Below are 25,644 nucleotides of genomic sequence, written 5' to 3'. Positions count from 1 at the left end.
ACTTGAACTAATATGTACTTACATCCCTTGCTGTTTCCTTTTGTTATGCATGACTGGAGGAATCCGCAGTATGCCAAGATGCACTCTGCTAAGTGAGTATATTGGCGTTGGAAATGAAGGACACGGTCCTTTCTGTTTTAAATGCAAATGGAGGAAAAAAAATCTACCTGCTGCAATCCCTTCCAACTGAGCAGGGACCTTAATTAGGTGTTTACAGCAGCGTATTTTATAAGAAAAGCTGTTAATTACAGATCAAAACAAGCAGGAGGAAGAAGCCCATCAATTCTTCCAAAAGAAGAAGAAGAAGAAGAGAGGATTTATAAGTAAAACAGGCTGTGCTCTATTCTCATTCTTATGCTGTATTTAGCATAAAAATATGCAAATGCAGCTGGTGGAGCTAATTTTTTTTCTGGAAGTACCAATGGAAAACACATTAATTGTTTCCTGTTTTGTATTTTTGACTCAGACATATATGAAAATTCACAGTAATGCTACAAAACAAATACCCATGGAGTCTGATGAAAATTAATTAATTTTCATCGGCATATCAAAAGTGCAGCACTAAAAAATATCAGTTTCCTTAGATCTGACCAGTGACATTGACAGTGCCTAGCTTTCTTACGTTTTTGCTTTGGCTAATGGTGGTTTCAAGTCTAAAAGCTTTTTGTGAGGATAATTATGAGCAAGTTTACTGTTTTCTAAAATCTCTGTTCTTATTCTCAGCACCCATTGCATGAGTGACTTTAAAGATGATACAAGTCTATTTATTTACAAGCAAAAGAAATTTTTAGTAAGTTTTGAAGCAACAAAAGAAGTAGAAATCACTTTCAGAGTGCTATCACTTGTTTGTAAGAAAGCACCAAGTAAAATGTTCAAGTTGTGTGTTACATCTAGAAATACCCTAAGTTATATGAAGTGGTATTCTGGTTTGAAAATTGAAAGTAAAGGATAACTTTTTTTTCATAGTTGCTAGGCAATTAACCATATTGAGTTCAACAATGTTGACTACCTTTCTTATATACATTAGTTCTTAGAGTGCTTGGTTGTGAAATCCTGCCACAGCACTAACCATATTTAATAGACTTTCTTTGTGAGGCTTCATTAAGTTTCTTTTTTGAATTGATTCTTTTCCATTCATCCCCTGCCTTCCCATAACAATTACCAGAACTCTGAAAGAAAAAGCAAAGGCAAGGAATACTTCTCAAAAGAAAAAAAAAAAAAGGCATATTCAATAGCAAGAGATAACTTACAGAGCATTTGTAAGGTTTTAAAAAATTACAGGTTTTAAACTAGGACACGTTAATTCCTGTACACAGTGGGACATTCTGCCAACACATACAGCCTGACAGATGCAAATATTTACGTCTGTACCACTGGATGGATAGTAGGGAAGGGACAGTTCTGGACATTTTTTTCTGATTTAAAACAACTCCCTACTAATTTTACAGCATAAGGTAAAAAGAAGAGATTGGACTTCACCAGGCAGTGAAACCTTTCACTTCCCTGAAGGCAATGGTCTGAGATGTTATACTTAAGAGCAAAAGAAAGCCTCTGCCTTTGCAAAGTAAACAACAGTGGATTTGGCAGCATTTCACACTTGCTTGCACAGCTGCAAATCAAGATGAAAAGATTTACAATCCAAATCTGAAATAATTTTTTTTTTTAACAAATTCAGTAATACCACAGAGAACTGATTTCCTGGCTTTATTCCAGTGATATTTTTCTGACACACATTGGCTGAGTGTTGTGCTTACATTTTCAATTTCATAAAACTCTTTATTAAGTACTAAAAAGCTGCCAATAGTTTTTACTACAATAGTTTTTACTACAGAGTAAAATAGAAAATATATTGGAATTTATTAAGTTTACTTTGTTCAGCTAGTGCTGTAAGCTGTAGAATTGTATACTTTTATTAGAAGCACTTTATTATTTCATCCATTTATACATATGGATATAATATATCATAATGAAGCATCTGAAAACAGAGGTTACTAATAGACCTACTGGTTGTATAAAATCAGTTGTATTAGTTGTATAAAATCAGTTTGCAGCTGTGCATCACTGTATGTGAGTCACATGAGAAGGGAATATTGTCCTTCCAGCTCTTTTCTTTAATCTGAAATTTAGCTTGCACTAATATTTAAACTTCAGTTGTACCAGACTCAGTTTTATTCCTGAGAGATCATTTGATAGAGAAAGAACTATTTCTTTGCATTTGTTTTTACTCTTTTACAGTAAGCTCGCATAAGTTCACTGGTCTTACTTTTAAAAATATTCTTACCAATATTCTAGGTTATTGAACAAAACCCACATCATGTTCATGATGTGAATGTATCATATTAGAAGATCTTTGAGCAATATGCAGCATTCATGCTTTAAAAATTCAGCACCTCTTTCCAGGTAGTTCCCTGTGTGAGGATAATCCTGTGGCTCACCACAGAAGTCTGTTAAATACTGCAATTTTCTCTCAATGGACTCAGCAATTTGGTTCATTTTGAGACATGAACCTAGAGCCATCTTGCATACCCTTTATAAGTGTTCTGAGATTTCTCTATCCCTATAGAAGTCTAACAGAACATATCTGTAAATTCCCCCCAGCACAGCATGATAAAAATTACAGGATATGTTTGTCTTTCACCTTTTCTGTAGCTCTGTGAGAAGTTTTGATAGTACAACCTATATAAGTATCTATCTTTCATTTGTGTACCTAGCAAATGAAGAAATCTATAGAGCTGTAGAACAGATTTTAATGAGATCTCTCACTATGTAATGCCATCCACTAGCACATTAATATATGTAGGCCTCATTCTGAACAAATGAGCTAGAGTGAAATCAGAAATGCAGATATAATTTTAATACCAAAAACATAACTGCAGTGTTACCTCTAGCAGAACATGATCAACCTTTAGCCTTCCACATGCCGTTGAAAGGCTGGTTTGAATGAAAAGCCCCTGGAAAACAGACCCTCCTCCTCTGAGGAAGTTACATGTTGCTCAAAATAATTAAGAAACAGCTGTAATTTCAGAGATTTTTCTCCAAGTCAAAGGTCATTTGCAGATTGTTAAAGACAGTTTATGACATTATGGAAAGTAGTCCCTAAAACTGTGGGAATTGTAAATGGTTGGAGCTTCCTGGGTGAGGCCATGAAACCACTGAAGGTAGCATCAGACAATAATTGGCTTGTTATTTCTAGTAGCATTTAATACAGCAGGTGAGAGACTTCTAGTATAAAATTAAAAAAATACTGCTTTATGTGGTGTGCTGCTTTTGAATTATAACAGAAATTATCATTCTACCCTGCACAAGGAGTGGAATGAGACTTCTGATGCAATGTCACATAGTTGACTATTTATCCTTCCCAAATTTAGTCTGTACAGAGATTGGTGGTTTGAGGCCTCTGTGAGAAGGCAACAAATCCAGGAATGTCCGAATCCAAATACCAGGCAGCCATTGTTCAGTTCTCGAGAGTCTGGCAAGTTTCCCTTGCCAATAATGAAAGGAGTACATGAAATCTGAATTCAGCTGAGAGATTTGTTGTATCTCCTAGTGACCTGTATGTCTGTCTTGATCTCACATTTCAGTCTCAATCTGTACACTTATTTTCTATGGGGAAAAACCTTACACTGTGAATTTTGTGTGAAAATTTCACATCTTTTTAAGGAGGAAAGTAAATGAGAGGGAGGAAAACAACAGCCAGCAGACAGCACTGTCAGGTTGGATTCATCGTCATGTAGTAGGCTCATCTTCAATAAATTACAGCAGTAAGAAATGCTTTTTTGTGGCTTATCAGCTGCATACAGTTGATTTTTTTACATTCACCCCAGACAGATACATTTAAATTTTTGTACGCAGTGATATATACATAGCAATTCATGGTAAGTTGTATTTTCAGTAGCATTCATTTTGAATGTCTATCTATCTCAAGTGGCATTAGACTCTTCTGTCCTTAGGAATAGTATAGGAATAGTATTAATCAATGCATTTAAGAGAACCAGTGATTCACTGCATGTTGCGTGTGCTAGACCCAAAGAATTCTTTGCAATAATTATGACAACTGTGATATCAAAAAACAACTTTGATGCATCTGGGTCTAACTGCAGTGAAATAACTATGATGTTCATTTTCTTGGTGTTAATTTGCCTAACTAAATTTCTACATGTTGTGCTTGCTTCTTTTTTTAAGATTAAAAAAAAAACTAAAAAAAGAGGGAGGAGAAAAAAGGCATTTAGAGGTTGGAAGAGTAAGTCTCCAGACTGCATGCATTTTATTCTTCCTTAAGCCCTGGCATGTGAGATACATGTTTCTACGTTTCATAATTAGAAAACACACATATTTACAACTGTGCATTGATCAGATGGGAGCTAAAACTGGGGAAAGATGCACTGTCACAGTGTAGCTGGAGAGTCAGCAGGATAGAGGACAAGAGTTCAACAGGAGAGTCATGCAGTAAAATTACTTTCTTGCTGTAAGCATCCAAGAGGTCACTGAATACCTGTTAACTGCTCAGGTTCAGCTCCCCAGGTTGAACCCACACTGATTTTAGTGATACTCTGATGGACATATTTACAGAAGAAAAAGAAACAAAAGTAAAGTCAAGAAAACAAAGAAAAGGGAGCGGGAAGTATAAAAATATCTTTCAGTGGCTGCCCCTGCCCAGATTAGCCATTTCTCAGGCATGTGATCTCACAACACTAAATGGAGACTTCAGCCCGATTTTGCTGGGACTTCAGCATTTTTTTGCAGGAGGTTTTAGATGTTCCTCGTGTAACTGGTTAGTCTGTAGTCAGATATCCAGTGGATCATGATTTCAAACTACTGCCAACAAAGCAATGCTCAATGGCTCAATGAAACTTAAGATAATAAGTCTTATGTTTAATGGCCTCTGAACAAAAGTTAGTGTTAAGCTTTTCCTTTGAATTGCTATTTTTGATTTTTTTTTTCTACAGTAAGCTTTTGTGAGTATCTGTGCAGAAATCACAATCTTTAGCATTTCTTCACTGATGCAAGGGGAAGCAGAGACTTATTTTCAGAGTTATGGGTAGTTTTCAATGCTGAGGTGATCTCTGACTACGGAGATTCTCAAATGTACATTAATCAAACACTCGTAACAGCATTAATAAAGGAGGATATTGCCACAAAGCATGAAATACACCTGAGTTCAGGAAATAGCACAGAACCGAACCTGGTACTTCCTCTAAAATAAATAATTATCACACAAAATCCCAACAGAAAAAAAATTTCCTATGCCAATAATTACATCTTGAGAGGAGGAACACGTGGTGACCAGTGACAGAACCTGAGGGAATGGCCTGAAGTTGTGTCAGGGGAGGTTTAGGTTGGACAGTGGAAAAAGATTCTTCAAAAAGAGGGTGGCTGGGCACTGGAATGGGGTCCTCAAGGAAGTGGTGACAGTACCAAGCTTGATGGAGGCATTTGGACAATGTTCTCAGATATATGGTGTGATTCTGGGGGGTATCTGTACAGCATCAGGAATGGGACTTCATGATACTTTTGGGTGCTGTCCAACTCAGCACATTCTACGACTCTGTGAACAGAATTCTCTCTCTCAGCTTTTCCTCCTCAGAGATGCTCCAGTCCCTCAGTCACCCCTCTTGCTCTCAGTTGGACCCAGGAGCTCCAGGAGCTCCATGTCTCTCGTGTCCTGAGGAGCCCCGACCTGGACACAGCACTGCAGGTGTGGCCTCAGCAGGGCTGAGCAGATGGAAAGGATCACCTCCTTGGACCTGCTGGGAATACTGTTCCTAGTGCCCCCAGGACACCACTGGCCACAAGGGCACACTGCTGGCTCAGAGGGCCCCGTTGCCCAGCAGTTCCCGCTCCGCAGGGCCGCAGCCTCTCCCCGCGCCTGTCCCGCCCTGTCCCAACCCCGTCCCGCCCTGTCCCCTCCCCGTCCCCGCCCCGCACCGGGGGGGGCCGCGCGCGTGGCGGCGCGCTGTACGGCACGGCAGCGCGGCACTGTCGCGCGGCAGCAGCGCACGCAGCCGGCAGGCGCGGCCAGGCCGCACGTGTGCGGTGAGAGCGGCGGGCTCGTGGATCGCGGGTGTGCTGGGGCCGGGCGGCCGGGACAGCGGGGACCGTGGGCGGGCCGGGGCAGGGCGGCCGGGACAGCGGGGACGGCGGATGTGCCGGGCCGAGCCTGCCTGCCTGCCTGCCTGCCTGTGCGCGGCCTCTGGTACGCCACCATCCACTGTGAGGGTTTGACTTGGCCATGGATGTTAAGCAGCAGGCGCAGGCTGTCGTTCCCTCATGGGGAAGCCGCGGCGGTGCAGTAATGTTGTGTCTTGCTCCGTTTGCAGTGTTGCCGCGATGGAGAACAGGGGTAAAAAGAAGTTCGTGGGCAAGAGTGGGAAAGGACCTCGTGGAAAAGCGCCGCACGGGAAAAGGAGATTTAAAAAAGATAATGGTAAGAAGGTCGTCAGTAGTAGCCCTGATTTAATGGTTACAGTTGTGTACTGGAATGCTTGGAGTTCTTTATCTTATCTCTCTTGGTAAATTCATGTTTTGAAACGATTAGTTTGGCAGATGAACAAAAAGAAGTGGATGTTGTCTGCCTGGACTTCAGTAAGACGTTGACAGTGTCTTCTCTCCTTTGAAATTCTCACAGAGGTGCTGATGAATTAAGGGCTGCAAGAGCAGTTGGTGAGGTGGATTGAAACTGGCTGAACAGCTGGGTCCAGAGACTGATGTGCTCTTTGGAGACCACTGATTAGCAGTGGACCCCAGGAGTGGGTACAAGGTCGAGTTTAGTTCAACAGCTTCATAGAGGACCTGGATGATGGGGCAAAGTGCAGCAGATTTACAGGTGGCACAGAACTGCAACAAATGTTAGATGCACCAGAGGGTCATGCTGCCCTCCAGGGGGATGTCAGCAGGTTGGATGAATGGGATGGCAGAAGCCAGTGAAGTTCTTCAAGGAGCAAAGAGCAAAGTCCTGCAGCTTGAAGGGAACAGCTCCATCATGCACTGGAAAATACTGGGGAAAGCCCAGGGGCTCCTGGTGGTCGGAGCTGGACATGAACCATCAGTATGCTCTGGTGGCTGGCTGCATCCTGGGCTGCATTAGCAGGAGTGCTGTCAGCAGATTGAGGGCTGTGTGCTTGCCCTCTCCTCAGCCCTGGTGAGGCTTCACCTGAAGTGCTGTGGCCCAGCTCTGGCTTTTCAGTGCAACAGAGATACAGACATGCTGCAGAGAGCCCAGTGAAGGGCTGCAAAGATGGTGAAGGGACTGGGGCGTCTCTTCTGGTGGGAAAGGCTGAGACGTCTGGGTCAGTTCAGCCTGTCCCACGGAAAAGACAAGGCTGAGGGGGATCTGCTCAATGTGTACAGTGTCTGAAGGGAGGGTTCAAAGACAGAGCCAGACTTTTTCCAGTAGTGCCCAGTGACAGGACCAGAGAACAGTGGGCACAAACTAAAACACAGGAGATTCCTTCTCACTATCAGGAAAACCTCCACACTCCAGGAGTGACTGCACACGGGCACAGGTTGTCCTGGAGATGGTGGAGTTTACCACATTGGAGACAGTCAGAAGCCACCCAGACATGGTCCTGGTTTTGAGTGGCCTTGTGGTGGGAGCAGGAGGGTTGCAGCAGATGACTTTGAGAGGTGCCTCCCTGCCACAGCCATTCTTTAACTCTGTCTTGTGTTCAAAACTGTACAGACTGTATGAGCCGCTAATTTGCTGAAATGCTTTAAACAGGTTGTATTGCAAGCCCTTCATCTCTGTTTGATTCACCTGAAATATTCTTAGTTAAAAATTTGAAGTTGATAACCTTTTGATTCTAGACTAGGTGTTCCTACATTAAGACAAAATTATCTGAGAGGTGAAGTTAGACGGAAACCTGCTGCAGGTTAGGATTGAGAAAATGCCTTTCTCTGCTTCCTCAAAACAGATGATGTTGAAACAGCTCTGATCATGAACTATGAAAGGAGTGGGGATTTGGAGATTGATGACTTTGATGTTGGGGATGGTGAAATTGCTACTATGAAATAATCCTTTTTATGCCTGAGCTGTTACACTGCTGCCCAGAAGATAAAGCCTGGGCAGAACTTCCCTAGAGAAAACATAGACAACCAGGGGCTGCAGTGAAAACATCAGCTTTGAGAAGCACATAATAATTTTTGTTAAATACAGAATTGTTATTAGAAAGAAGTTTAATTCTTGTCACAGTAATTTTTAATCGTTTTTTTATTTTGGAGCAACAGTAGCTATGTGATAGCATTTTAATTTCTTTTGTGTTGGTTAATAGATTCAGGTCCACCAAAGAAAGTTTTTAACAGAGGAGATGAGGAAGAAAAGCCGAAGTTCATTTCCAAGAAATTTGTTAAAGGACAGTTAAGACCTGGCAAAACTACTGTCAAACAATTCAAGAATAAACAGCAACCAGAAAAGTTTGCAAAGAAGAGAAAATGCCAGGATGGTGAAGAGGGAGGTGAGCAGATTTTTAAGCCTGGATATCAAGGGAAACCAGGTTTTGGAAAACACGTTTTTTATCTAGATTTTCCTCTTTCTGTCTGCCTTTCCAAATTGGCTGAATAACTCCAGGTTAACTTTCTGTTTAATCTTTGCTGTAGGAAAAATTACTTCACTTGACTAAGCTTGAGGCTTAGTCAAGTCATGAAAATCAACAGTTTGGAGTTTTCTTGGAAGTCAAAAGTAAAGACACAGTGACAAATTTTAAAATTGTCATACTATCCTAAAGCTGTTTATTTTAATGGCAGCGTTAAGTGGTTAGCTAGAAACTGGCAATTGTTACACATGATTTGCAAAGACAGAGCTTTCCATGGTGTGTTTTGGACTGTTCTAAAAGTACTTGCTATAAGCTTTGGAACAGAAATTTGTGAAACAAAGTTGATTATCCCTTACACTATTTCCTTTCTGTGGTCCAGACTATCTGGTCACATCCTCTAAGGGAAAAAAAAGCATAATGGGTGTTAACACTGCTTTTATGTTTTACAGCTTTTTTTTTTTTCTGATGTTTATACAGAAAGCCTAAATAGTTGTCTGGTATAATCATGTTAAATGGATTTCTTTTTCAAACTAATTCCTTCTGCTTGACATCTTCATCCTTTCCCATCCTCTCCTCTAAAGTAAAGCTCTACTGGGGCAGTTAATCAGTGCTGTAAAATGAGAAGTGGGAACTTAAATGAGGGGTTCTGAAGTTCTGGAGAAATATGTCATTTGCTTGAAGGACTGTTGATTGTCTCGAGTATTTTATTACTGCTGTTCTTGCATGTTTGCAGAATGGCTTCACATGGAATATGTATGCACTAGATTTCTGAAAATCTAATAGCAGTAGAATGTGTTTATTAGCCTGCTTTAAAAAAAGTAAACCCACAGCAAACCTTTAAATGTTGTTCGTAAGAATAAATGAAAGCCTCTGTGTATTGCACTGTTCTCAAAGCATTACAAGTTTTTCTTGTCACTGTTGCTTTAGGAGAGTGATATAAAAATCAATAATATGCTTTGTAAAAAGGAAAACATGAGTTTTCGATTGGTTAAAATAGTTAAGTACATGCTGCTAAATACCAATGAACAGTGCTTTAAGCTATACAAATTTTAGGTGGTGTCTTTAATGCATAAACTGTGGCCCTTTTATAACATTATTTTGCCCCAGTTTGTTGTGTGGCAGTGTACAAGGGTTGTATAGTAAAATACCATGCTTAAGGAATTTGACTGAGTAAAAAGATTAGGCATGTAAAAAGGGTTTAACTTCTTTTATAGAGTTTTCAGATATGTATCTTTGAGTTAGGGTTCTCCTTTTGGGAGAGGGGTAAGGTGTGCATGAATTACAAGTAAACTAAAATGGAGAATTATTGGGGTAGCCATAGGTGCTAAGTACATCTTCAGTCAACTTTCAAGCTATTAAGGGATTTGTGATGCATCCTGTGACAGTTTTGAGGAAAATTTATTGTTTGCCTTGTTCTCCCAGTCGTCTAGATTACTAGCTTAGCATACTCCTTCAAGATTTATGGCTAGCTGGGTACCTGCAGGCAAAGGCCCTGAATTGTTAGTAATTCAAGTCATAGAACTGCCACAGTTTAGACTGGTAAAGAATTCTATTGCTGCTCTTTTATTTATTGACTGTAGAAAATATATTTTTTTTCCCCTAAGGGTCAGATTCTAAGAAGCCAAATTGGAATGACTTCAAAAAGAAAAGGAAAGAGTTAAAGCAAACCAGACAAATTAATGATAAAAGTAATTACGACATAATTGTAAAATCTAAACAAATATGGGAAAGCATGAGAAGGTAATGACTTTTTTTCTTCCACTCTGTTGACTTCTAGTCATAAATTGCCAGAATACCATCTTTCTTATCTTGTAATTCTGTAAAACTATATTTCCAAACTGAATCTCTTTGAGTGAACAGTGACATTGCATGCAATTTTGTAGGTAGATCAAACAGAGTATGGTAACCTGTGGTCCTAGGAATGTCTGGATTGAACTTGTATTTTAGGCTAAAATTCATAAATTTGTGAGTAATTGCTTAAGAAATTGTATTTTTTTGGTTTTTTCAGCCCTGAAATACAGAGCATGCACTGATTTACCCTGATTCTGCAGTGGGATTACTACATGAGTTTTATGTGAAGGTTCATTATTTCTGTCTGAGGGTGTAATTGTAGAACTGGTGCCCCCAGCAAGAAAAGTTAATTTTGCTTCTTCTGAGTGTTTGTGCTTTGCATGCTTACAGATTTTTGGACCTGTAAGCAACTCTGACTGCAAATTTGAGTTTATGTTTCAAAAAATATTTTTGAAATATTTAGTCAAAAAAAGAATAAAGTGTGGAATTCTGGTTTGATTTCCACAAACTGAAACAGCTTAATCACATCTCTGTACAGGGTTAAGGAATGACAGTATAAATTTGGATTGGCAGAAGCCAACCTGGTTTTATTTGTACTGTCTTGCTTCTTAATTTATAGATACAAGTGAATCATACTACAAAAAAGCTGCTTCCTCAATTAGAATTGTTTTACTAGATTTTTTTTGCTTGTAGGAAGAAATGCAATAAGGAGAAACGAGAAAAGCTGATGAATGAACTACAGAAGCTTCTTCATGGGAAAATTAAAAATGTAAGAAAATACTAATGGCATAGTGCACAAATTCATAAATTCTTCTTTAATGAATGATGAAACTGTGAGTAAAAAGAATAAAAACAGGGCTGAAAGACTGTGTTTGGCACCTGTATTTCAGGACAGTAGTCTTGGGATGCTTTGTCAGCTGGCTGTTGTAAAAGTAGCCAAGTAGCTTTAGTCCTGTGAAATTTGATGTGAGCTGGGGGTCAGGAGCTCAGAGGTTTGATTAGTCACAACTGTTGCTTTGCAGTTTTCTAGGGAAGTTAGTGTCCTCATGCTTAATCATACTAAACAGTCTTTCTGCTTTATTCTTGAAATGTATAAATTTGCAGTTAGGAGCGTGTTGAGCTTTTCATATTCCGTGCTGAAGTGGAACTGTTTCATCATACTTACTCTGAAATTATGAAGAAGAGGAACAAAATGGAGATACCATTTAATGGTTTTATTTCAGTATGGAAAACCTTAATGCTTGTCCTTAATTGTCAGCAGCTGTTGTCTGTATTTTCTTTGATAGAGTACTTGTGAAGGGGTAAAAACCCTTAAGTCTTGGTTTGTTATAAGCAGGTAACTGCTTTTGTAATTTTATAACTGGCATTACGTGTGGGATGAAACTATACCAGAGAGCACATACATTAAAATAATTATGGGGCATGCTGCCTTTTGAATGGCCTAGAGTAACAAAATATCTGTCCTTTAGCTGGCGTTTGCACATGATTCAACCCGGGTGATCCAGTGCTTTATTCAGTATGGTAATGAGAAGCAAAGGCAAGAGACATTTGAAGAATTGAAAGGTACTTTCATTTTACTTATATGCTTTTTTATTCTGGTTAGGAAGGATTTTAACAAACCATGTTGTTTTCTGTTGAATATTTTTACCTTTTTTTCTGAACTGATGCATCATTTCTAGTGAACTCTTCATACTTATTTAAATAATGCCTTATCATTTCATGGAGTTAATGTAGTGAAAAATAAGCCAGCTGAATGTTTCTCCCTTCTTCTAGATAGCCTAATAGAGTTGAGCAAGTCAAAATATTCCAGAAATATTGTGAAGAAGTTTCTTATGTATGGGTGAGTATCAAGTGAATTTGCTCATCAGTGTTGTTTCATTTCCAGTGTGAATGCTCCTTCTTAATCTGTAGTGGATCGATCATGAATAAAAAATATGTCTTTGGCAACACCTTTGTAATATTATGGAGTAAAGGCAGGGGGATGCTATCAGTATTTTTCCTTTTGCAAGAAATAAAGCTAATGCTGTACATGTCAAGGAAAACATGACCAAAAAAAATGGTTAGATTTTTTGTCAGAGTTATCTTTGGTGTATATAAAACAGTGGTTTTAAAAAATTTTCTTTGCTAAGCATTTCAGTATGGCATTTGTTATTCCCTAGAATTTATTCACTGTTTACTTTCCCTCAAAATTTTCCCACATTCCAGCTTTCTTTACATATTTTCCCGAGTGCCATAAGGCTGATTCAGATTCATAAATTTCACGGTTTCTGTGATAAAACTTACTACCTAAATGTGTTTCTAAAAATAAAACTATCAATAGGTAAGCTTATCTCTAGAAGTTTTAACTCTTACTATTTATATTTCCCTGTAAAACAGAACAAAAGCACAAGTTGCAGAAATAATAAAAAGTTTTAAAGGCCACGTGAAAAAAATGCTCCGTCATGCCGAAGCATCTGCTGTGGTGGAATATGCATATAATGACAAAGCCATTCTAGAGCAGAGGAATATGCTGACAGAAGAACTATATGGGAACACTTTCCAGGTTTACAAGGTGGTATTTCAATACTTTGTGGTTTAAGACAGTTTAGCCCATAAGGTGTTGTGTTAGTAATGCCTTACCTATCTTACCTACTATTTATTTTGATAATATTTCTTTCTGTCAGCTGTCCAAAGGCAGTCTAGGTTAGCATGTTTAAATGTAGTGATTCCTTGCACATTTCTAGTTTAGGCGAAATTGTTGTGGGTTGTTTTAATTTGTACTATGTAAAATATGCTATGTTCATGTATGAGCTTGCTCTGCTCATCAGAGACAGTTTATTCTTATATAGTTTCAGTTCTCATAGTGCCTAGGCTGATATCATCCTTGCTGAGGTAAGACTTAGGCGTAATTCTTCATTAATGCTGTAGATGATTCTTGTGTCAGAACTATCTTGTGTCTTGTGAAAACTGAGTGTGGGCAGAATGGGCCAGTATCCACATACAGTGTTCCATTTGGGTTTAATTTTTCTCTTTGTTTTCTTTTCCCGTGGAGACTGTAGGACTTGAGTTCAAACTCCACTGAAATCTAGGTCTATGGTAGATGTTCACCAGGCAGTTGGAACCTTCTTAAAAACTAAAACCTCCATTCTTTTGAATTCTGTTTTTAATTTTTGCTGACTTGTAAAGTTGGTATCCATTAGGGTTAGGAATTTTGCTACAAAGTGCAAAACTGTTTTACACAATTACTAACTCCACTCTAATGACTTTTTCACCTGTTCCCTTATACCCAAGATTTCTGTTAAAATCGTCTTAAGAAATTAACCCACTCATTCTCTACCCGTATTTTCTTAACAGGTTATTGTAAGTTTTAGTTAGGCATTTTGCAGCCCTGAGTAGTAGAGAGGTATGTTTGTTGTGATTATGGGCTGTAATTTGTACTGAGAGTCGAACAGCCCATGGAATGAAGGGCACTGTTAGCTTCCATCATTCTGGTATTTTTGGCATAAGTGCTTTACGTAGCCATACATTGTGGTGCAAAACCAAGATTTAGCACAATGTAGGTTTATAAAAAATTGCAGTGTAGTCTTTAAAAAGTAACAGAGATGGTTTAAAAAATATTTCTTCTAAATGTCTATGCAGTCAGACTTTTCTTCTAAGAGCAGATTATTTTAAAAGAGTTACCAGGAAGTACTTTTGTGTGTAAGGTACATAGTATATATTCCCCCTCTCTGCTGTTCCTGAACTGGAATTTCCTGGGCCTTTGTTAGCTTCTCAGTTCATTAACTTGTTGTGTGGACCTCTGATGTGTGCCTAAAGCAGGATTTCTGCTTAGCTCAGGAGCACCTTAACACAATGCCAGTTTTATGTATTTTGCCTTCTATCTGGCTTGAAGAGCTGATGTAATTGGCAATCACAATACAGTTGTGATTGGCAAAAAGCAGCTCAGGCTATAGAAGTGGGTTTTGTTTGCTAATGAGGAATATTTAATTTGTAGAAACCGAAGTTTACAGCTTCTGACATACTCAGAAAAGGTAGCTTTTTATTTTTAAAATTGTAAAAATTGTTAGTTTTGCAGAAAATTAATTTTGTTTTTGATATTCCTGACATTTGATTGAAAAAGTTCTAAGCATTGTAATTTTCAATGAACTCTGATTCTTACTGGTATGATTAAACCTCTGATTGTGCATTCGTTTCAGACACCAGCTGTCCCAACACTGGATAAAGTGCTAGAAGCTCAACCTGAAAAGAGAGAGGCTATCTTGGATGAAATGAAGCAGATTCTTACACCAATGGCACAAAAGTAAGGACAAAAATCAGCTGAAGGTGTGACAATCTAGCACAAATCAGTTTGTTTCTGACATACAGATAGTATATTTGTAAGTTCAGATGACAGTGATACTGATACTCTTTTAAGGTGTAATGCTGTGGTGCTGAATAGTCTGTGGTTTTGTCCCAGGTGTCATAACAAGTATCTTCCCTGAATTTTGAACTCTCTTTCTCTGAGTTAAAGTGTCCTCTGTCCCAGTCAGGCAATTGGTAGAAATGTTGCACTATGATATATTTCCATAATGCACTATTTGATATGCTTCTCCAGTGAAGGAAATACATTCTATAATTTGTAAGTTTTGTTAGAATCTTCCACTTACTGTAAATGTTAAACATTTGAATCCAAAATGACCGTGTGTTTTTTGCTCACCACGCTGCCTAACTTTTTAAAATACTAATGAGGTATTGCTAACATAATTTAAAATTATTATTTGTGGGGAGCTTGTTGCTTATTTTCAACTATCCATGTACAGAGAGGCGGTGATAAAGCACTCACTGGTACATAAGGTGTTTTTGGACTTCTTCACTTACGCTCTTCCAAAACAAAGATCTGTAAGTATCTTTATTTTGCTTTTTGTCTTCTTTTGCCTTTCTGTGGAAGGTTTTTCATCTTCTTGTGAAAATGTTGTAAATTAACTAGACAAAAATACACATCTTTCATTAATAAAGTTCTACACATCTGGTGATTCTAGATAGAGGATGGGAGAGTAGTGTTGTATGGAGATTTTTAGCTATAGTGAACTTTCACAAGTGTTTGTGATATTTGAATTCTTTAAAAAAAGTGAGATGACTTTGATGTTCCCTCTTTTCCTGCTAAATGACCCTTCTCAGTAGCTGGAGAACATAATTTAAAAGTGAGGACCATTGCTTGGAGTAGTAAAGCTTTCCACTGTGATTGCAGTGGTTGTCCAAAAATCTCTTGACCAAAATACAGTGAAATTGGCCCTTCTGTCAGCAACCAAAACTTTGTTTGCTATATTCATATTGAATTGCAGGTTTAAGATTACGTCAGACATTCTTGTATTCAGGCCTAAATCTGTCTGTGTGATGTGACATGGTTTAAGCTGGTATCCTCTTTGACTTTACATGTCTTCAAGGTCTGTCCATCAGCCTCACCTTGTTTCTGCAGCTCAGAGCCATCTCACTTCAAGTCAGGCAGAGCCTTCTGAACTTGCTGTCTCTTGCTTCTTTCGGCCAGACTGGACTCCTGAATACTTCTTTGTTACTGTTAATAAACCCAAAGCTAGGGGTGGAAGTGGACTATTTGGGGCCTGTTCTGAGTCCAAATCTTCAGAGGCCAGAACATTCCTGTGCGTGGTTTTATGTAATGCTATGTCTGAGAATGCTTTTGGTTTTGCAGGCTTGCATGAATCAGGGGAATAAGGTTGTATCTCCTTGCTTGGCTTTCTGGGGAAATGTGCTGGTATATGGACATGCTCTTTGGGGTTTGGAAACCCCTTCTGCAGATCTGTTCCTGCCTGTGCTTACAGGTAGTGACACCAATTGTGTTGTGACTGAACAGTTTGTAAATAATTGGTAAAATGGTTGGAGCCTTTGGCTAAAGAGCAAGAAGAACTAGGGATAGAAAGAGGCATAGGTGGGAACTGCACTTTGAGGAAATCTATTGGATAGTAACAGAAGTAGTATCTAGTAACCCAAGAGGGTGTCATTTGATTTTATTTTATTTTTTTCTTTGGTTTTTTCTTTTTTCTTCTTTTCTGAAGCTATCTGACAATGGTATCATCAGATAACTTCAGAAAACTTCATTCCTTTGATATGAAGACAAAACTTCTGGCTATGTCTTGTAATACCTGATTTACAACATAACCTGGTGCTTAAATGACTTCAGTTCTTCTTACTTTCTGGCTAATACTCTGTATCTATGAATATGCATCATCTTCAAAGATTTCTTCCTAAATTAATGGTTGTCTTTTTCTCTAATTTCTGTCTGAGCACCCTTTATTGATTTTTTTTGTAATGGGACAGCTGACAAGCTTCAATACAGTTGTGATTTCATGGCATGATTATGATGAACAGTGTAATTTTAAAAAGAGAAAGCTTGTGTCATTTACAGTCTTTTGGACTCCTGTTATGGCAGTTTTTCATAGGTCAGGGAAATGAGAGTGGTTCTGTAGAGCCAGTGATGAAGTGTAGAGCAGTATCGTGTAGGCAGACGAAGTAATTGTTTCTTGCCCACCTGCCTTGAGTTCCTCAAGCCTTTTCTTTGATGTTTTGCTTTATCACCTTTTCTTCCCCAGGAAATGATAGAAGCTATCAGAGAGGCTGTCATCTACCTGGCACACACTCATGATGGAGCCCGAGTAGCAATGCACTGTTTATGGCATGGCACTCCCAAGGTAATGTTTGGTTTCCCTCTACTTAGTTCTCTCTGACTGCCCATATGGGTCCTTCTGCATGTGCTCATTTTGAAGCAATTAACAATTTGAGAGCAAGGTTAAAAATTGGCTCTTTATCTATTGGCAAACTTAAACAGTGCTTTTTGTGACTCAAATGCTTTCATTAGAACTTCTATAGGAGAAGCAACTCCTTTTATTTTTAGCAGACGTTTTGGCAGTGACGCCTGGAGTAATTTTTCCACTGTAAGGTTATTGGCATTTCATTTATCCCATGGGTTTCTTAATATAAGTGAAATTGACAGTAGGGAGGGAACAGTAAAGCAGTCGTAGTGTGAAACCATGTTTGGCTTTAGAATGCCAAGACTTGCAAAATGTTATAGGAAGTGTGGTTTAGTCACAGTATTAGATACAGTATCCAGAAATTCTTTTGGTGTAATACATGTCATCACATCTTGGAAATAATGTAATGCCTCCTATGTTTTTCTCTATTAAAAAATAAAAAAAAAGGTTACTTATTAAAATAGTCCACTTGCTAAAGAATGCAGGAAAAAAAAGTTGTTCCTAGGATCTAGGCATAGTGATGGATCTAAAGAAGACTGAGCAGTGATTCCAAGAGCCAAAAATACAGGGAGGGAGCTTTCTGACAAAATATTCTTGGTAGTAATAGGGGTTTAAACCAAGCTAGAGTTTCAAGTTCTGTTGAATATGTTTCTTACCAAATGAAGATATGAAATGCATTCTCCTTTAATTAATGGACAAAATATGAATGAACATATGTGATGGTTTGGGGGTTTTTGTTTGCTGGGGTTTTTTCCAAGTTTTTTTGACATGTCCATTGGTGATCTGGACTTGTAAATACATCACAGGATCTCTCTGGGATCAAGTTACAATTCAGGTTTAACTTTCCATGCTGGTTCTGGGTGTGAAGTAATAGAATATGTGTTAGTCTTTGATAGATGCCTTTGTGTTAGAAAGCAGATTGAAGATTATCTTTTTGAAAGGTGTAAATAGCAGTTTAGTTACTCAGAATCACTGGTATTCTAGGCTCATTTGAGTTTCCTCTTTCCTTTTGGATAGGACAGGAAAGTCATTGTGAAAACTATGAAGACGTATATTGAAAAAATAGCAACGGTGAGTGTATATTAACCATTTATTTCATAGTCTCTGAAACTAGTGATTTGATAGAGGCTAGCTTGAATGTTCTTTGATACTGGGAACAATTTTGAGATCTTAATAAAACCAGTCTTAAAATAGCAGTGATGTATTAGATAATATAAAATAATTGAACTGTATGGAATATTTGAAGACATGCCAAGAAGCTTCATTGTGAGCACTACATGTAGTACTATGCTTCATTATGGCTGAGTTCATTATTATTCCTCAGTTTTCTTTCTACTTTTTATTTTGTTGATCCCAACTTTGTACTGCATCTTCATGCGGCTCATTGGTTAATTCTCCTTGGTTGGGAGTAAAACAGCCTGTATAAAGAGGAGGAATTAAAATCAAGATATGCTGGAGATGTCACTGAAAAGGCTCTCTTAACATGTGTATTTCTTTGAAGATGCTCAATATTTTTTTCAAGTCAGGAAGCTTCGAAATACATTGGCATACAATGGAAGAAGTCTGGTTTATTTTTTAATTAAAAACATGTTTTTGGAGTCTGCAGTACCAGCAGAGTAACAGTTGAAACCAGATTTCACATCTACACCTAAGGGCAAAACAGTAGGTGTAAAGAAGAGCTTTTTAAACTTCCCTTTCTTGTTGCTGTGGGTTTTTTTATTTGCTAATAGTTATTGTGGTCTCAATCAGTGGCATTCAAGCATTTTGATCACATCCTGGGCATATATCCCCAATATATATATTTATGTATAAATCACATGCCTTTACTACTATAGTAGTGTACATTATAATAGAAATGGAAAATTTGAAAGGATGAGATAAAAATAACCAGAGGCTATTTTTATTTTTTATTTAATAAAATTCCAAAAATATTTTCTTTCTGCACCACAGTGGATTGTCTTGTGCAGCCCACTTTGAGGGCCACTGGTCTAGGTAATCTTTCTCTCCATAATTTTCCACTACAATAAATGAATTGCTTAATTTTATAAATTATATGGAAATACGAGACAGTGGGTAAATAATAACTGACACAACACTGGAGCACAGAAGATGTGGTTTCACTTCGATGTAGAACCTCACTGACATACAAGTGAACTGGTTTGTTTGTGTCCTTTTGAGTGTACTGGAGGCTTGATCTCCAGCAATGCAGTAAAGACTGTATGGCTCATTGCAGAGATATGATCTCCAAAAACACTGTATGTGACTTAGTTCACTTCTAAGCAAATCAACAATAGAAATAAAGTCTGTATGTAATGATACTGTAGGGAAAATACTATTATTTCAAATATTGATAATACAGTAGGATTAGGTTAATAGCTTGCATGTGATAAAACAGTATATCCACTTGCAATGGAAGATTTTTCTTTGTTTTAACAGCATTTTTCTTTTAACAAGCCTTGCTTTTGAAAAGAAACCTAAATGTTGGACTTCTCTCATTCTTTGACAGTAGTCAGAATTTGCTTGTGCTTCATGTTGTGTTACGTTTGAGACAAACCTTCAGAAATCCTGATTATAAGTCAGTTAATGTATTCATAAAAATGATTGCGTGTGGTTTCTGATGTCTCATCTTTGCAGGGTGAATTTTCTCATCTGGTCTTGCTGGCAGCATTTGATTGCATTGATGACACTAAACTTGTGAAGCAGTTAATTATATCAGTAAGTAATTGAATTTCTCTTAAAATAGTATATTAAATAGTGTCAATGTGTTTGTCAGTGTATAGGAGGATGAAATTAGGAACCTATCTGCTTTTTTAGACTATTTAAGTACTTCCCATCTTTTCTGTTTCATTATATTTATGTATCATGATTAGTTTTTTCTTTTCCTAGCAGACCGTAGCACTTTCAGGCATAATTTTAATTATTTATTTGAATTAATTTTTAAGCTAGGTTCAGTGCTTGCTGGAATTTTCCCTTTTAGTACACATTCATTCTGGATAAGGGGTGACCGGAGTCTCTTTAAAGTCAATGTGTTTTATCATAGAAGTTTGAGCTCTACTAGTATTTCTAGAGATGAAATTGGTGGAAAACTTGAGAATGGTGATGGTACCTTATTGATTTTACAAGCTAAGCTATTTGCATCCTCTCAGCAGAGGAATTCACATTGGCGTACGTGGTGTAATCTGCTTGCAGTAGTACTCATGCTATAGCTGTAAGGGCTGGTGGGTTTAGGGGAAGTGGCAGGGAGATAAAGATGAGGCAAATCTTCTGTGTGTGGAGAAGGAATATGAGGAGAAAGTGGTTCTGATGAGGCTTGTTTTGCAAAGTAGGAACAACTTTTCCCTTGTGCAACTTTGTGTAGGGTGCAGTTGGGATTTTGTACCCTATCATAGGGATTTGGCCCTTAGATTGTGCCTCTCTAATGGGTCTGGGGTGATGAAGCATCGTCGTGTGGAGGTGGCTTTTGTTCCTCAAGGATTTCAGCTGTGATTGCAGCTGGGTTTGGTTCCCAGAGCCAGGCCTGGAATGTTATAGCTTCTGGGAAAGGTCTAAGGAAGTAAGTTCTGACATATCTGAGCTGTCCTAGTATGAGATATTTGACCTATTCCTGTACTGTGTAACAAGCACTCTGCTTTCTGGAGAGTTTATTAGTTCAGATACTGTGTCTTTAGCTGAGCTTCCAAGATGTCATTTAATTACAGAATCATCTGAGATCAAGAATTAATCCATTATCAGAGGTAATGGAATGTTTATTGTTTGGTCATTCTGCAACATCAATCTGGACAGAAAATAGAGAACACGACATGGCCTTCGCACATACACAATTCGCCATCAGGGCTTATGTGTGGTCAGTAATGGGGAAAGGATGGCAGAAGAGGGAAAAAAAATCTTAGGATCAAAACCAGCTCTTCAGATAGTCAATGAAAACTAGTAGCAGATGATGAGGTGGGGGCATCTTAAAATCAGTCATTGAAGCATATTCTGTAGAGGAAACCAATCTTTATAAAATTATTTCAAAGAGCAGTTGGACTTCAAAGATACCTTATAGAAATGATCATTCTGTCCATAAAAAAAATACAGCTTTAAGAAGATAAAAAGACTAGTAAAACTTGAGACAGAGAAAAAGCAATGGTTTTTTTTTTGTAGTTTTTTTGTTTTGGGGGTGTTTTTGTTGGTTTGGAATTTTTTGGTAGTATTGCAAAATTCATCATTTGTCTGGGTTGGCAGTATGGGCTGAGAATTAGTAGGTAAAGGAGGGCTTTAAGCTCTTGAAATCCTCTGAAGGAAAGTCTCTTCTTATCACCATCTCTCAGGTCCACAGAGTCTTAATCCTGGACCAAAGTCTGTCTGTGGTGCTTTCAACTTTTGTATGTGATTGGAACTGTACACTGAGTGCCTGGCATGTGTAAGGATTCAGGCAGATTTCAGCACAAAATCCCTCTCTTTCATGAGGACTCCAAAAAGATGGATACATTACCAACAAGAGATAGCATGTCTCTGTCATTTAGAGTTTCTCCTGGTACTTTTTTCACAGTTCTAATATTGATAGTGACCAAGTACTATTATTTCATTAATGTTTTGTTGTGGTTTGTTTACTCCCACAGGAAATAAAGGCTTCTTTGCCTGATATAATAAACAACAAATATGGAAAGAAGGTCTTGTTGTACTTGCTAAGTCCTAGAGATCCTGCACATTTTGTTCCAGAAATCATCACACTTCTGCAACAGGGAGATGGAAATGCCTATAGGTAACTCAGATATGAAAGTTACATGGTTTTTCTTGAGAGCTCAGAAGAAGTCATGCAACTTTTTGTTGTGATTTAATTTCAACTTTTCTTCATAATAAATCTAAGTAATGTAAATATATATAAATAATATGTGTTTGCCCCTTTTATAAAGGGCAAATATTGTGATATATTTTGTGTGTAAGCTCATGTATCAAATTCAGTGTAGAAGAAAATTTGTAATATGCATTACTGGTGCTTTGGCTAGCATAAAAGTATATCTCAAAATCAGCAATAAGAATGGAAATTGTTAATTTGATTTCAGTCTCTGGTATTGACATTGATGCTTACTAGCTTTTGAAGAAGGAGCAGTTCTAGATGACTAGTAAGCTGTATAAAAATACATTGCCATAGTTGAGATAACAAAATGAAAAGAAATAGTAAATGTTACTTACAAGAAAAAACTCAGAGGTTTTGAGACAGTCAGCTTCAAACAGATTTTCACTCCATGCATTCTTAAAGTCTCTGTCCAACATGTGTTTAATTGTACATGAAACAGAGGGAACAATAATGCCTGCATTTGAATCTAGCAATAATTTAAATGTCTCAAATAGCACATATATTCTGAAATTTCTTGTTACTTGATGTGCATACAGTGCAAATCTTCTGCAGTAATGTGCTGTCTCTTTCATTAGTAAGAAGAATACTGAACTCCGTCGTCATGAACTCCTGGAAGCCATTTCCTCACCTTTGCTAGAATATTTGCAAGAACATACCCAAGAAGTAGTGATAGACAAAGCTACTTTTGTCTTGGTTGCTGATATTTTAAGAACAGCTCTTGGTGACATCCAGCCTGCACTAGATGCAATTGCTAAGTTAGCAGCAGAAGAGCTGGTTCCAGGGGGCCGTGATGGACAGGTAATGTACAGAGGACAAGGTGCTGAGATCTTGCAGATCTTCTGCATTAGTAAAATGAAGTCTGGTCTTAATTTCCTTTATGTAAGTCATCAGTGTACTGTGCTGATAGCACTTGCATATTAGATGTGATCCTGTTTTCTGACTTGTTGAATTCATAGTTTATTATTAGCACATCTGGAGAGATGGCTTGAGCCAGCATTTCCTATGAGTTGTAGGGCAAGGTGCTTCATGAACTCCAATCTTCAGAACTGCTTTAAACACTTAGTGGGAAGGTTGCTGACAAGCATGTTACATAGCCTAATGTGCAGTCAAGCCCTTAGCGAAGTTTTATAGGTCATTGGACTGTTTACATTGAGAGAGACAGGATCTCTTACCTTTCAGGCATGCATATCTCCATGTAAGGAAAGATCTTAGATAAGCGCTGTTTCTCTTCAAAGTAGGACCTTCTCTTCAAAGAGTTCCCCTTCCCTACTTTGTTAAACTCAGTCAGATATGTGTCCACAGACTAGAAAACAAAAAAATACGATGCATGCTGTATTTGAGATAGATACCTCCAGATTTTCATAGTTGTGGTGTTTTAGCTCTGTATTTCACATTCTTTGATAGACATTTAATGAAATTTTAATGTGAACTACACATGTTTTCTGTGACTTTCTGTAAACCATACTGTAGTTGATTTTCAGGTGTGGAAATGTGAAAGGTCTGGAAGTTCTGGCAGAGACAGACCAAGAGCTTTTGTTTATTTAAAATGACGTCCTTGGAAGGGTAGATGAAATGTTGGTTGATACAGTTTATATTACTGAAAGTTAAATGTTGCAGGGAAGACGGTAAGAGTTAAAATGGTCAATTTAAATGAGTAACCAGAAATTTACTTCAAACTTGTTGATACTAGCATAGGTCATGACTCAGTGAATCAGTGTGACGGCAGAGTGAATAAACCAAGCAGAAATATTTATGGGCAGACATGTAACTGAATTTTGAACCAACATCACGAAATAATTTTGGGGTTTTTTTTGTTTGTCTATTGCCCTTAAAGCTCCACATTGCAGAGCATCCGGCAGGCCATCTAGTTTTGAAATGGTTAATAGAGCAAGATGAAAAAATGAAAGCGAGTGGAAAAGAAGGTATGTTGGAAATACAGCTTTATTTTCTCAGATTGACTTCAGAGTAGTTTGCTATCTGACCTCAGATAAGATAGTTGCAGTTATTTCTTTGAGTATACTAGTATATGGAAAAAATTGTTATTGTTTCTATCTTTTTGCTGTTGTGAGCTGCTATAGAAACAGAATGCCAAGGTTATGTTTGGTTTTTTTTTGCAATGCAAGCAGTGTTGGGGTTTTCTTCTCCGTATTTTATGTGTATTTGGGGCAGAGTTCATTTCTATGCTTAAAATGTCTTGATAGCTTTGCTAAATTACATAGTAGTTTAAGGATAATAATAGAAACAGTAAAGTCTTTCTTACAGGAGCCCCTGTTTCATTAGTCCTTGTAAGCCGGGCTGTAATCTTTACTGTGTTCATTACTGCTGCTGGGTTAATGCTTTGTAACTGTTACTAAAATAATTTATGCACAAAAATACGACATCTTTGCTAGTTTATGTTCCATAAGGCAGATATTGGGCACAGATGTTCTCATCTTAATTTAGCTTTTAAATTTATGTTATTACATAACTGTAAAATCTTCTGTGTGTATCACTCTATCCTAATCCTTACTTTTTCTCATACAAAAAGCTCAAAAAATGAAAGCACATGGTTGGCAAAATGTAATCTGAGGGAACTTCTCTGTTTGTAATAGTCTTTTTGTCTATGTAGAATTATCAGATCTTGTTAAACTTTTTATTTCTTTTCCTCTTGATACATTCAGGTGGCCACTATTTCCTTTAAAAATGTTAGTTGTGTTTTATTAAATGTTTCTGAAAGCAGGCTGTTTTCCCACTTCTCAAGCAGATCATTGAAAATGTCCAAAGGAAAACTTTTGTGTCTTTCAGAGACTTGCCTATCTGAAATGATGATCTTAATCTGGATTTATTTCTGTAAAAACTGTACAATTTCCAGTTTAATCACATGCTGTTCCCTTTGGTTTTCTCCAAAAAAGTACCATTCAAAATTTCTGCTCTAAGTTTATTAAATTGTCATTAAACCCTAAACAAATTGCTATCACATGGGGAGCAAGTTGTATAAAATCTAACCTGTCTTCAGGTGGAATTGGGATCTAAAGTGACAGCGAAAAATAGCTGCAGTGCTTGGAGGCTGGTGTTTGTTGGGGTTGAGTGAGGTTTTTTGCATTGTTTACTAATAAGTTTGCTCAGCAGGCTAAGTTGAAAGAACAGTTTCCATGCAGTTCAGTTCTTTAAATTCATCTGGGGCCTTCAGGTCAACCTAAGTTAATATAATGAGTCTGAAGTCAACTTAGGCTTTCGAAGCCACTGAAGAAATAGAGCTCTGGAGCATCAGTACAGCTGAAAAAGATAAAGTTTTTTGCATCAATAAAGGATTAGCTCTGAAATTTTAAGTAGCTTCTGTTCAAATTCTTTTCCTTCAGTTGTAGAGTCAGATGCTTAAAAATGTAGCATTTTTCAACAGAGGTGTTTACGTATTTAATATATTGAATACCATGATCTGTTCAACCAGAATGATTCTGTGATTCTTGCTGAGTTCTCTCTTTGGACTGGATGCCTGCTCTAAGATATTAATAGCCTTTTACACCCTTTTTAAAAAACAAACAAGTTTGCATACCTTATAATAGTAAACTGTCACACAGTGCTGCTGTTGTTTAACAAATTCCATGCAGTACTTGGAAGCAGTCTAATATCTATAAAGGTCTGCAATGCATTGAACAGTCAATTATTTTGAGGGGGCAGAACTTTGTGAATAATTGGGGGACTAAAATCTATTTGATTAAATCAAAACTACAGAGAACTTTCCACAGGCTTCTTTGTAGAAAGATATTGTCTCATTTTTTTACTT

The 25,644-nt window shown here is 37.7% G+C and overlaps 1 protein-coding gene across 3 annotated transcripts in view; it reads left to right on the top strand.

Annotated features, from left to right (window-relative positions):
* Positions 1 to 25,644, top strand: part of PUM3 (pumilio RNA binding family member 3) — a 70,384-nt gene that overhangs the window by 39,786 nt on the left and 4,954 nt on the right. Inside the window, exons 1-16 of one of the 3 annotated variants that reach the window (XM_036403493.1) lie at positions 5,978 to 6,033; positions 6,318 to 6,424; positions 8,268 to 8,450; positions 10,133 to 10,268; positions 11,013 to 11,088; positions 11,789 to 11,882; positions 12,093 to 12,159; positions 12,696 to 12,870; positions 14,495 to 14,598; positions 15,098 to 15,176; positions 16,883 to 16,981; positions 18,059 to 18,112; positions 19,676 to 19,756; positions 21,643 to 21,785; positions 22,457 to 22,679; positions 23,716 to 23,803. In XM_036403493.1, coding sequence (XP_036259386.1) covers positions 6,328 to 6,424; positions 8,268 to 8,450; positions 10,133 to 10,268; positions 11,013 to 11,088; positions 11,789 to 11,882; positions 12,093 to 12,159; positions 12,696 to 12,870; positions 14,495 to 14,598; positions 15,098 to 15,176; positions 16,883 to 16,981; positions 18,059 to 18,112; positions 19,676 to 19,756; positions 21,643 to 21,785; positions 22,457 to 22,679; positions 23,716 to 23,803 — 1,699 coding nt within the window. In that variant the 5' untranslated portion in view covers positions 5,978 to 6,033; positions 6,318 to 6,327. Of the gene's footprint in view, positions 1 to 5,977; positions 6,034 to 6,116; positions 6,194 to 6,317; positions 6,425 to 8,267; positions 8,451 to 10,132; positions 10,269 to 11,012; positions 11,089 to 11,788; positions 11,883 to 12,092; positions 12,160 to 12,695; positions 12,871 to 14,494; positions 14,599 to 15,097; positions 15,177 to 16,882; positions 16,982 to 18,058; positions 18,113 to 19,675; positions 19,757 to 21,642; positions 21,786 to 22,456; positions 22,680 to 23,715; positions 23,804 to 25,644 lie in introns of those variants that run through there. The other 2 variants (XM_036403494.2, XM_036403495.2) reach the window with 2 other exon arrangements.

The sequence above is a fragment of the Molothrus ater genome, chromosome Z, assembly GCF_012460135.2.
Source record: "Molothrus ater isolate BHLD 08-10-18 breed brown headed cowbird chromosome Z, BPBGC_Mater_1.1, whole genome shotgun sequence".
NCBI lineage: Eukaryota > Metazoa > Chordata > Aves > Passeriformes > Icteridae > Molothrus > Molothrus ater.
Note: the sequence above shows the minus strand (reverse complement) of the source record. Positions and strands in the feature narration are given on the sequence as shown.